This window comes from Castor canadensis, chromosome 1 (genome assembly GCF_047511655.1).
Source record: "Castor canadensis chromosome 1, mCasCan1.hap1v2, whole genome shotgun sequence".
NCBI lineage: Eukaryota > Metazoa > Chordata > Mammalia > Rodentia > Castoridae > Castor > Castor canadensis.
The window spans coordinates 105,600,619-105,614,319 of NC_133386.1; the positions used below are offsets into that span (position 1 = coordinate 105,600,619).

The following is a 13,701-nucleotide window of genomic DNA, read 5'->3' on the forward strand; positions in this document are numbered from 1 at the left end:
ATATAGCATAAAATCCCAGTATCAGACAGTGTCTGGGCCTAGATCTATCTAGAGTTCAGAAGCCATACACCTTCACCACAGTCTACAGGTTCTGAGAACAATTTACTCAACAACTCATTCATTCATTCAACATTCATGCTTACTAGAGTGAAACTGAACAAACACTAGCATCAGGTTGGTAACTGTACAGTTCCTATGCATTAAGGTAATTAAAACCACTTTTGAATGCTAAGAAACATCATCATTATTATAAAGTATGAAAATCTTTGTAGCATACACTTGGGAATATACAAGTCACTAGGGAGAACTATGGGTTCCCCAAATGCAACCCAAACCCCTCATTTTAAATTCTTTTACAAATTTATTGATGTATATAATTGGCACACAATAATCTTGCACATATTTATAGCATGTAATTCTGATGTGTCATCTGTGAAACCATCATGATTGTGAAGAAAACACTTCCTTTTCCCCCAAAGATCTCTCCTGCCTCTCTGTTATCAACTTTCTGTCCACTTCCATCTCCAGGTACCCATGAGTCTCTCTTTAATCTTTAGATTTATTTGCATTTGGTTTTAGATAAATAGATTCATAGACCATGTTTTTCTCTTGTCTGGCTTCTTTTGCTCACTGTAATGATTCTGAGATTCATCCATGTTTTTGCATATATACTTCATTCCTCAGTGTTGTTCACTATTTCAGTACATAGCCATACAAATGTTTATTCAAATTTCATATACATTATAAACCCACAGAGCCTGGAAACTCAAACAAGTTCAAGCAAAAGCAATGTGCAAGAAACCACATCAATACACACACTAATCAGTTCCTCTAAAACCACTTAAAAGCAGTTGGGGATGAAGAAACATGATGTACAAAGGAACAAAGACAAAAATGGCAGCAGATATCTTATAAGAAGCCATGTGAAGCTGGGAGAGCATGGAGCAACATCACTAAAGGGCAGAGACGAAAATGTTTTCAATATAAACCTTTTCTGATGGAAGACATTCCCAGCCAGTGAGATGTTCCTTCCCTACAAAGCTATAGGACATGTAATGTGAAAGGAAGTTTTCCTCATGGAAGAGTGATGGTACCAAAAGAAAACCTGATTCTACATGAGAATGAAGATCACTAGAAACAGTAGCTAGATGGGTAACCATAAAACCACTGTTTCTTATTTCTCAAATTTAAGGACAAATAATGTCATGAGAAAAATGTTCTGGAAATGGATGGTAGGGATGGTTGCATAACACTGTGAATATATTTAATGGCATGAAATTATACACTTAAAGAGCTCTAATGGAAAATTTTATTATGCATATTTTATCATAATAAAAAAGAAAAACAATGGCAAGATATTGTTGGGTTTATAATGAAATAAAATACATGAAACAGCAGCACACAGGCTGTAAAGGCAGACATATAGTGTTCTCATGTAAAGGTAGGATTTGATACAACTTACACTATAAACTCCAACCACTTAAAAAACAAAAGAGACAGAACTACAATAAGCCAACAAAAGTGATAAAATGCAATAATAAAATACTTCAAAAAGAAAAACAAGCAAGAGTGCACAAAGAACAGACAAGACAAAACAAATTAGAAGACTGACTTAAATGCAATTAAATCAATAGTCATATTAAACTGACCATAACAATCAATTAAAATGCAGTCTCTTAGATGGAATTAAAAAGAGACAACATTCAGCTGGGTATGGTGGTACACATCTATAATCTCAGCTATTTAGGAGGTGAGGCAGGAGGATCTTGAATTCAAGGCTAGCCTGGGCAAAGGGAATAGTAAGCCCCAGTCTGAAAACAAAAGGGCTGGGGGCATAGCTCAAGTGCCACAGTGTTTCCTAGCATGCACAAGACCCTGTGTTCAATCCCCAATACTGCAAAAACAAAAGGGGTGGGGACAATACTTCAAGTATGCCACCTACAAAAAACCCAATTTATTACTTTTATTTTAAACCTTTTATTTTGAAATACCTTTCTGTACAAGAAAAGGTGCAAAAAAAATTATAAAGTTCCTATAAACCCTTCACCTTTCATTACTGATTGAATGAGTCCCCCCAAAGGCTCAGGTAGGTGTTGAAGGCATGACTTCCAATGTAGCGATGTTCAGAGCTGGGCTTTGGGAAAGTGATTGGATCATGAGGGCAATGCCTTTATCAATGGATGAATAAATAGTTTGATGGCATTACTGGAGGGTGGTAAAAAGTAAAAGGTAGGACATAGTTGGAGGAAGTAGGTCCCTAGGGGTGTGATCTGGAAGGGCCTATCTTGTCCCTGTCCCCTTCTTTCTCTTTCTGCTTCTTGGCTTCCATGAGGTGAGCCACAAGCTTCTGCCACCATGATATTCTACTTCTCTCAATCTTGAAGCAATGGATGCAGCAAATCTTGCATTGAGCCAAAATAAATACTTCTTCCTTTAAAACTGTTTTTCTGGGATATGTCAAGGCAATGAAAAGTCTGACTAACATACCTGGCTTCAACTGACAGAACCTCACAGAGCCATGGTAAAATTATCTAAATAATGAACATTCATACAGCAATGCTAACTACACTGCAAAATACACTTGAACTTATCCATTTGTCCATTAATGCCCTTTTCTGTGCCGGGATCCATTCCAGGACCACACATCATATTTAGTTGTCTGTGACTGTTCTTCAGTTTTTCTTTGTCTTTCATGACTGACCCTTTGGAAGCCCTGGTTAGTTCCTTTGTGCAAGGCTCCTCAAATTGGGTCTGTCTTATGATCTCTTATGATTAGGTTGATATGATTCATTTTTTGGCAACAACACCATGGAGACAATGTGCCCTTCCCCAGGTTTCACATTAGGAGGTATCATGATGTCACTTAGTACTACTACCAGTGATGTTACTCTTCATCTCTTGTTTATGGTGGTATTTGCTGGGATTTTCCACAATAGGTTACTATTTCCCCCTCTGTAACTAGCAAATATATAGGGAGTTACTTGGAGACTACCTAAATTAATTGTTTTTCTTCAAACTTTCACTCTTCTAAGTTGGCACCCAATAGAGGAAATCTGCCTGTAATGATTTTTATTGTAGTGCTTGCTTAATAGTAACTTTTTATTTCTACGAATTTTTTCCATACTTACTAAGTAGACAGGAAATTCTCTTTGAACATTACAGTACAAAATAGTCAAAAGATGAAGAAGAACACTGGGCGTGGTATGGCAGTGCATACTTAGAATTCTAGTACTTGCAAGGCTGAGGCAGGAGGATGAGAGTTTGAGGCTAGCCTGGGTGGTATGTTGAGACCATGTCTCAACACAAAACAAAAGAACAACAACAACCAAAAAGCCCAAACCAAATAAAGAAAAACATCAGAAAATGAAACTACAGAGCAATATTCCTTAGGACCACAGATGTGAAAATTCTTAAAACTTTAATCAGTTGAATCCAACAATATAAAAAAAACCCACAATGACCATGTAGGAATTATCCTGGGAATCTAAGGGCAGATCAGTGCTTAAAAACCAATCAAAATCTGGGTATGGTGGCACAAGTCTGCAAACCCAGTGCTCTCAAGAGGATGCTAAGTTTGTCTCCAGTTTGGACTACATAGGCAAGACCCTGTCTCCAAAAATAAATAAATTAATTAAATTAAAAATTAAAAAAGAAACAAAAAAATAAAAACCACATGTTCGCTGTGTCAACAAAGGAAAAAAACAGTTATCTTAATAGATGTGGAAAAAGCATCAGACAAAATTTGTTACCATTTACAACAAAAACTCAGCACACAAGAAATAATTCTAATACCCTGACAAAGAGCATGTATAAATCTACAAAAACCCTACAGTTAACATCAAATAGAATGGTAAAAGACTGAATGAATGTGTACTAAGACAAAGAAGAAAACAAGGTCTACTCAACATTATTCTGGAAATTCTACCCAGTGCAATACAGCAAAGATAAAAGATGTCAGACTGGAAAGAAAGAACTAGAACTCTGCCTATCACCAACACCATGTGGAAAATCCCACGGGATCTAGGAAAAATAAGCTCCTAAAAGTAATAAATGAGTTTAATGAGGCTATAGGATACAAGGTCTATAACAAAAATTAACTATATTCATTGAACAGGATATAAAGAGGGAAAATAAATACATTAAAAGTCTTCAACATTATTAGCCATTAGGGAAATGCAATTTAAAACATCAATGACACATCAATCCACATCTTTCAGAATGGCTTAAATAAAAATAGTAGCAACACCAAATCCTAGTGCAAAGGCAAAGAAATCGGGTTACTTATCTAATACTGGTGGGAAATCAGGTTACTTATTTACTATGGGTGATACTTTCTTAAAAAAGTTAATCAAAACTATCATAGAACTCACCAGTGGCACACTTGGGCATTTATACAAGAGGAATGAAAAAAAATACAAGAGGAATGAAAACATAAATTCACATAAAAATCTGTACACAAATAAGCATAACAGTTTTATAAGTGCCTCCAAACTGGAAATAACTTCAAAATACTTTAATGTATAGCCAACAAAGTGTGGCACACCCATACCATAGAATGCTGCTGGAAAATAAAAAGCAAAAAAAGTACTGATGCATGTAGCAACAGGTATGGAGAATGATGCTGTGTGAAAAGAGCTAATTAAAAGTTTGCATATGAGGCCCAGAAACACAGCTCAAGTAGTATTGCACCTGCCTAGAAAGAGCAAGGCCCTAAGCTGAAGTACCAGTACCACCCCCTCAACCACATGCAATAAACATTCTTAGCTGCAAATGGTAGCACACACCTGCAATCCCAGTACTTAGTGGTTAAGACAGGATGACCATGAGTTCCACAAGGATACAAAAGTTTTAGTATGTTTACACAAAGAACTACTACTCAGCACTAAAAAGGAAGGGACTATTGGTACATAGAAACTCAAAATTATGCCAAAGCTGGACAAAAGCACATATAATGTATGGCTCTGTTTAAATAAAATTCAGGAAATTCAAACTACTGTAAATGGAAGAAAGCATACGAGCAGTTGCCTGGAGCAGGGAGGGAGTGAAAATGGGGGAAGGAAACTTCTGGTTGTGTTGATGGTTTTTCAGGTTACAAGTGTACAATTATAGTATTACAATTCTATTACAATTTACTGTAAATCAATTAAACCTGCAGAAAGCTTAGGGGAAGAAAAGCTGACAAATCACATAGTACAGGTTTAAATAAAAGACCAAGGCACTAAGGAAATAAAACAGATTAGAGCAGTAAGATAACCAAAACAAAAACAGATACATTATTTATAAATAACAAAATATACTTATGTACAACTAAGCCACTTTGAAAACTAGCAACATAGTAATACTTAATGACTTACAGCAGCCATTTTCAGAGTGTGTCTTGGGACACTGGAGTAGCTTCTAGGGGTCCACAAGGTCAAGGTTATTTTATATTAATGGTAAGATGCTATCTGTCTTTCTAATTCTAATTCTCTCAAGAGTGTGCAGTGGGACTTTTCTGAAAGCTACTCGATATAAATCAAACATTAAATGCAGAAATGGATAGGAGAATCAGCTATCTTTTAAAAGATTTGCAAAACTAAAAAATGAGCCACTCTCATTAATTTATTTTAAAATAGTTTCATTAAAATATAGTTTAAGATGTAACAGGTTTACATTATTTTTAAATAAAGTAATAAATGAATAAATGCTTTTTAGATTTTTTTTAGTTTAATTTTTGACAGGGTAAATAATAATAGACAACACATACCCATATAAACAAACACTCTCTGAGACCCTCAGTGTTGGAGGACAGCTATCTGTCTAGTATTGTGGACCCTCCATTGGGCCCCTTGTAGCAAGGGCAGTTCTTCCAACTGTGGGCTGAGATGCTGCTGGTCCAAAGACTGTGTCTATTTCCTAAAACACTTAGTACACAGATCCACACTCAACCTTCGAAATATGTACAGCATCTTATGCAGCTATAGGGCTTGGACTGCCTATGTCCTTGGCTTCTTTCATCTAATTTTTCTACTCTGTGTTTTCCTTCCTTGAATATTGGCATTTTAATTTAGGGCCCTGTGGGTATCTATCACTTGAGCCATGCCTCAGCCCTTTTTTGCTTTAGTTTTTGGATAGAGTCTTGCATATTTTTCCCCTGGGCTGGGCAAAGACCACAATCTTAGTTATACCTTGGGCACACACCATCACACACAGCTTGTTTGTTGAGATGGGTTCTTGGTAACTTTTTGCCTGGGCTTGGTGGAATTGCAATCCTCCCAATCTCCACTTCCTGAGTAGCTGGGATTTCAGATGTGTGTAATCACACCCAGACACAGTTATTTATTTTTATTGTATTTTACTCAAGTGTTGGTCTGCAACAGCTTGAAAACATTCAAAAGTGATTTTTCACCATGGGGACATGAAGAAGCACTGAACTAGATGTTTTTAAATTAAGTAGTAATTGGGATGATCCCTGAAGATTAATATTATAAATATAAACTATTTTTACCTCATTAATGATTTTCTATATATACTGGTTGTAATATAAATATCACTGTAATCACAGTTACAGTGGAAATGGGCAATGACAAAGAAAACTATACATACCCTCTTCAGTGAAGAATTTTTCCATGGGTCCCACAAACTGATTGATTTCATTAAGTTCATCTTGGCTAACCTCTGGAAACGGGAAAATGCCTTTCTAAAAATGACAAACATTTAGAAAAAATTAAAATTCAAGCAACCTCTCATCATAATACTGGTCAAAAGAGAAGGAAAAAGATGTGCTAATCTAGCCAGCAAGATGTCACCCCCAGGAGAAGGAAAGGCAAACCTTTCAGATGCTTCAGATACAGGACTCAGGTGTGGGACACCATCTCCTGTATCCATCGTACTCCTATGCAGACAAGTTGATTCCTTATTTTTACCAGCTTCTTTATCAATAAGTGACAAGGACAGTCCCATCAGCAGGAAGGCCAGAACTCACATTTAGACACTCTGGGTCTAGTCCTTGTTTGCTGTTTACTAATTTGAGGCCATCAGCAAATCCCATCACCTCTTAGCACTTCATTTTCTTACCCACAATACAAAAGGTCACATTTACTTCGGTTCCTTGTGAGAACCATGGAGGACAGTGGGTGTGAAAGCTCTTCACTTAAATGGGTAACTCTGTATTAGGTACTGTGTTGAGTTCAAAATGCTGCCAATGATGAAGGCAGACTATGGTCACCAAGTCTGTCCCCTCAAGCTGTTGACACTGGCTCCCTGTGCTAAGCATGTGAGGGATGGGACACCACTGTCTCTTTTGTCATCAACATCAGCTCCATGTGCTGATCATATGAAGGACAGGGTCACCAATGTCCCTCTGATACTGATATCAGCTCCCTGTGCTGAGCATATGAGGGAGTAGGGTCATGGGTGGCTTTGGAAACAAGGTTGCTGAGCACAATGGGTCACAAGCTTCCAGCCCCAGGAGCCCCGCCTCTCCCCTTTGCCCTTCTCACAAAAGTCACAGGAAGGTCTTCAGAGGACGCCTCAACCTTCCCCCAGCTTTTGTGCCTTTACCCAGCCACTTGATCTCCCCACTCCAGTAATATGTCCAGATCTGTTTGCTTCTCTCTGGCCCCAGGACTACAGGCTGATAGGTGGGTCTTTATCTAAGAGATAGCAGACCTAAAGGAATCTGCTTCCAACCATCCGCACCCTATTGTCAGGTAGTCTAGAAAGAAACACAACGATCCCCTTAGAACAATGGCACCCTCCTCCTTGAATACATAAAGGCTCAACCTAGCCTAGCACAATCGCCTCCATAGTCTCATTGGTCCCTTGACCTTGGGCAATGAATGGGCTGTGTGAGAGGAAGGGGATTCTGGTACCAGTGGGTAGGCCAGACAAAGAGACATTCTGGCATTGATTAAAGCTACTGATGTAACTCACCCCAATCAACCTCTAACATGTCCCAGTAGCAGTCTCAGGGGCACTCCCATGAACAGCTCAGGTGCAGATGTAGACAATTTATCAACCACTGGCTTTGATAACCTGAAGTTCTCTTTCTATTTTAAGATTCCAAGTATCACTGCCAGAGTACTGCTCAAGACCGGAAATGCTTTGAGAGCTGGTATTAGCCCGATCTAGAGTAGTAGCAGTGAAGCTGCCTAAAGGTGGTTAAGATTTCCAATATAACCTTAAGGCAGAGAACAGTGGCTTTTCTGTTGGATTAAACATGGACTATAAGAAAAAGAGGAATCAAAGGTGATACCAGGAGACTGGGCTAAACAAGTAAAACCACATGGCTACCATTACTTAAAGAAGGTTGTGGGAAGGATTGGGTAGAGACCAGAAGCAAATTTCCAGATGTGCTAATTAGAAATGCCTATTAGACATCTAAGTGAAGCTTATAAGCAGAAAGGTAGATAGTGTGGTGGCACAGGCCTGAAATCTCAGCACTGAGGCAGGAGGGTCACAAGTTCTAGGTCAACCTGGGCTACAGAGCAAGACCCTGTCTTGAAACAAAAACAAAACACCTGTTCTCCAACTGAACTAGTGAGAAATGCTGGTCAATGTCTAGAGGTCAATAAGCTAAGAAGGAATCAGCAAAGGGGACTAAGAGGGAATGGTTTTTCAGAGACCATGTGACTAAAATGTGTTAAAGAGCCTGCAGTGCTGACTCACTGATGGGTCAAATAGGAGGACTGAGAAAGAGACCTCTTACATTTGACCAACACCAAGATGATTACTAGCTTTCATGACTGTTAGGGAGAGAGCCTGATCAATGAGTTCAAAATACAGTAGAAGAAACAACTGATGTAGATCAGAAAGGAAGGAATTTCCCTTGACTTGGGAGAAGGATGGTGGGCAATAACCAGATTGGCCTTTATGAGAATGGGGAATTCATCCCTTGTAATGTAGATGATGAAGGCTCACCTGTGGGGAGGACAAGTAACAGAGGGAGTGGAAGTTCTCATCTGGCTGCACTGATGCTCTCAGTGAAATGGGCAGCAAAGCTGACAGTTGAGAGTGAGGGTGGGGTAGGTGAGGCCAGAGGCTTAAAGACTGGAGTTCTTCCTTCACCAGGCTGCTGGGAGGCATGAGGCCCCAGCATACAATCCAGGTCCTGGGGAAAATGGTTCCCACACTTAAAAGTTCCAGCTCTGAATGTTCTAACATGGCAAACCATTCTTAGTCTGACTCTTTTGCATCAGAAATGCTGCTTAAAGGTGACAAATGTTCTAAAAAGATGCCAGGAAACAACTCCTTTCACAATACAGGATTAGTCTACCTTTGGCCATGCTGAAAGGAAGGACAAGTACTGTGATTACTCCTACTTTGTAGACTAAAGCAGAGAAGTGATTAGTACAAGGTCATAAAGTAGTAAGTACTGAAGCCAGCACTATCTCTTTGGCTGTACAGTACAGAAGAATTTCCATACACTGTGTATTTCATTGGAGCTCCACAACATATGACTGTGGTAGGCACATCACTAGCTCCATTTTGAGGCTGAAAGAACTGAAGCTCGAAGTCATAAGACCACGGTGAGATCCAAGTATTCTAAGAGTGTGGTGAGTGCTTTATAGCAAAGGGGTTGCTGCTGGCTGGGTTCTGGGATCTCCAAAAGAGTTAGTGGAAAGGAATGTTGGAGCCAGATTTCTGAAGAACACAACAGCAGGATGAAGCTCCAGTAGGAAGTCCAGGAGCCCCTGGAAGGTGCCAGAGGAGCGGCATGGACTGAGGTGCGTTCAGGAATCAGAGGACATTTCCATGCCAGAACAGCCAGGTTGAGGGTGGTTTAGTAATCGTCTCCTGATTTCTCAAACTGCCTTGACAAGAAATACCTGCAAGCCTGGCGTGGTGGTGTACACCTGTGATCTCAACAGTCGGGAGGCTGAGGCCAGTCTGGGCTACCCAGCAAGTCTGTCTCCGCTCCCCCACACCCCCCAAAAAAGAAAGAAAAAACGAGGAAACAGCGGCGACACTGTCAAGCCACATCTCCCTTGCTCTGAAAAGGTCCTCGCTTTTCCGGAGCGGGCTCCAGTGGGATCAGGAATCTGGAGCTTTCCCGGGCTTGTTTGGGTAGTAGGTATATGTAGGAGGGTCAGGCTGGCCCAGGCAAAAAGGGATACCCTATTTGAAGAATATTTAATGCAAAAATGTTACAGGTGTTGATTAAGTGGTATAGCACTTGCCTATCAAGTAAAATTCCCTGATTTCAAACACCCAGTATTTCTTCCCTCAAAATAAATTGTTAAGAGAGAAAAGAGAGTTAACAAATTAAAGAACAGGTAGACACACTAATAGCTAATGACATAGAAGATGCAGCTGTTCTTTACATGAAGCAATCATTAAATAAACATTGAAAACAGGTCAGTTACCCATGCAAAGGACTGGTATCAATTTAAGTAAGAAACACATCTATTAACATTCAAGGATCTTATAGCTGGAAGGTTTTAGACCATGTAGGGATAAATATGGAAACAGTAAACTGTGTTCAATGATTAACCCCACACATGATATTATAGGATGGGGGTTTATAGCATACTAGGCAGGCCATGTGGTAATAGGTTAAAATATGGACTAAAACTGAGATCATTCCTCTTCTTCATGAAATGGTCATTATACCAAGTTCATGGCTGCCTATGTAGCAGATCAATTAATGCAGAACTGATAAAAAAGTGATTACAATTCTTGTGTTTGCGTAGGTGTTGATGCATGCCCACAGCCAAGGTAGTATTCCCTTAAGAATACTCCCTGCAATAATGGCAATAAGTCTATATGCTCTAATTTCTGCATATTCTATTACAAAGTATGCCTGTGGATCAAATTAAAACAAAACAAACACAAGAATACTGCATCCCTTTTCTATTGCTGCCCTAACAAATTGTTACATACTTAGTATCTGAGAAATACTACATTTATTAACTTAATTTATTCTCCTGGTGCTTGGATTCACTCTGCCTTCCTCTTCTGGTTCTAGGACATCTGTGGCTACTTTGGCCCCATCCAGGTCAATGTTCCATTTGTAGCATCCTCAGTAAGGGCATCTTTAGGGTCCATCAGTCCTCCTTCTATGCAGATGCAGCATTAATTCCCCAGAGTGAAAATCTGTGGGAAGAAAGATAATTGTACCACTGGACATAGTTTAAATAATGGAAGACTTTAGCTTGCTACAGAGTCATGTTTTTCTTTTCATAGAAAAGAATCAATCATAGGCTTCTAGGAAAATAATAAAAGCAAAGTGTTTATTACCCTTACCAAGTGAGAGAGTAGCAAATTTGGTTCAAGGAAGTTTCCAGAAATAATAGTAATATAATTATTGGGATTCTGGGACCCACATAAGGAGTTGATTCAGTTTTGGTGTGCAGCAAGTGAGAACAGGTAATTTTTTTTTTTTGGAGGCTTGATCTTGAGAATTGCATTGAAAATTTTAAGCCTGATCTTATGATTACTTGTAAACCCAGTGCATCTTGTATAATGGGGGAGGATGAATGCATGAACAGAGCCAAGATAGAATGGAATCAGAGCAAGAGGGAAGGAAACCCCACCCCATCTCTTCACTCCAATTTCCCTAACACAGATCAAGCCTGTTTCAGGAGAAATAAAGGAGATGCATTGTATCAAGTTAGAGGTTGAATTTTTGAACTGGATTAGACTCTGAATAATTGAATGTGACTACTGAAAATGTATGGAAATTTCATAGGATGTAATTTAGGGACAGGGAAGGGAGATTCAATATATAGTATTAAATAATTGGACTTATATACTCAAGATAGTTGATTGGGTAGAGGGAGAGGCTATGAACAGTCTGAAGGGACTAGTGATTTATTAGTCTTAGGAAAGAAGGAATTGAAGGGGAGAGTTATGTGTAGAATGTATTGAGGAGCCAAGGTCAGACTACATGGATCTTTGACTCTGGTTTCTGAATATCCAGGGTAAGTGTGTGCATAAGGTGACAGAAAGAGATAGAGATAGAGTGATGGGGGAAGGGGACAGAGACAGAGAGAGACTGATGACTGCTTGGATACTTACTGTGTAAGTAGGTCAGTCATACATCGACCACAGACACAATGTCACCCACGTCAAGTGTCAGAAAAGCAGATAAAATACTAAATTTAACACATTTAAACAACCATGTATTGGCTGTCTCTGTGGAAAAGGAAAAGAAATTCAGAATTTTAAGAGGGATCTCTTGCCCTCAGGAGTTTCACACACAGTATGTTTAAAGATAAGATACCAGAACTGTCAGAAGCTAAGGTAGGGACAGTGCCAGGCAGCTTTAAGGAGAGGGGGCTGAAGCTCTCCATCATCCACCCAAAGGGCAGTCCTGATGGGCACGGGGCTTCAGAGCCAATAGGACCTTATTTCACCCCTGCTGTGAGCCTGGTAGTCTCAGTCAGCTTCCATAACACCCAAAAGTTCACTTCCAACATTTGTATGAAGGGAAACTGGCCCCATAAGAGTGACCTAGCACACTGGCCACTTGTAGAAGCTGTCATTTCATCTGTGATTGTTATGTTTTTCTCACAAGCCCAATGCCTGGGAAGGCAGTCTTTGTGGTGGCCTCAGTGGCCTGTCTCTTGGAATTCATGCCATTGTGCTGTCCCTTCCACTTGAGGGAAGGCAGCACTTGAGCACTCACTGCTAAAGAATACAAAATGTCAAAGATTCTGAGTTGCCACTGATTCAATTAGTTATCAAAAGGCTTATGCCTTGGGACTCTTTCCACCCTTCATCTGTATTCTCTTATATGTATTTCCATGGGGGAAACAGGCTGCCATGAGAGCCACCTGATAGAGAGGCTCAGGTGGGAAGGAAACAGCAGCTCCAGCCAACAACCAGTGAGGATCTGAGTCTGGCAGCAGCCTCGTGGCTGAGCTTGGAAGCAGATCTATCAGCTCTGTCAGCTTTATGGTCCTGCGGCCACTCTTCTACCTTTTCTGGAGTCTTATGAAATACCTTGATCAAGAGCCACACAGCTAGACAGAATCTTTACCAATAGACACTGTTAAATAAAAAAGTCTCTTAAGCCATGTCTTGAAGTCGTTTGTCAAATAGCAATTAATAACAAATACATAGTGCCAGTGTGAAGGGGATCAAGTTCCATAAGATGCACATTGCAAGTGCAAGTATATGGATTATTTTTTGCTTATAGGCAACATTTTAAACTAAAGTCAGATTCCTGTACATCCTAGAAAATAGGTTTATTTTCAAAAAAGATAACAAAAGTGTTTGCATAGAATATTTCCCCACTTTATGACACCAAAGACACATGTGCTTCACAGTGTAGAGAGAGAACATAAAATACTCCAATTGCAGGACCACCAGGTCTTTTCATCCCTTCCTCAGTTTCTCCAATGTGTCAACAGAAGGAATTTTCTACAAATTCTTTCTCATAAAGCCTGATAGAAGTCTTGCAAATGTGTTCAGGATGTTGATCTTTCTGCAGTGCATTTTTCAAAGAAAACTTACATTCTACAAATTTTTAAAGATTCTGCTTCTCGTCTTTATTTTATAGAAATAACAAAAATCAAATATCTTATTTGGATAAACAGATAAAAACTTTAAAAAATGAGACATTTATTGATTTATATCTATGTCCTCAAAGAATTGGCAAAAACATTTCAGTAATATTACTTCATTTTAAATTCAGGGCTGGAAATGTGTCCTTGTGGTGGCGTGAGGCCCAGGGTTTAATTCCTAGCACACAAGCATATAAAATCTCATTCAATT

At 39.3% G+C, this 13,701-nt stretch overlaps 1 protein-coding gene across 1 annotated transcript in view; it reads right to left on the reverse strand.

The window, feature by feature from the left end:
* LOC141422399 (complex I assembly factor ACAD9, mitochondrial-like) overlaps positions 1-9,066 on the reverse strand; it is a 30,257-nt gene extending 21,191 nt beyond the window's left edge. Inside the window, 2 exon segments of the mRNA XM_074069571.1 lie at positions 6,586-6,679; positions 8,902-9,066. Coding sequence (XP_073925672.1) covers positions 6,586-6,679; positions 8,902-9,066 — 259 coding nt within the window.
* Between the last annotated feature and the right edge of the window lie 4,635 nt (positions 9,067-13,701).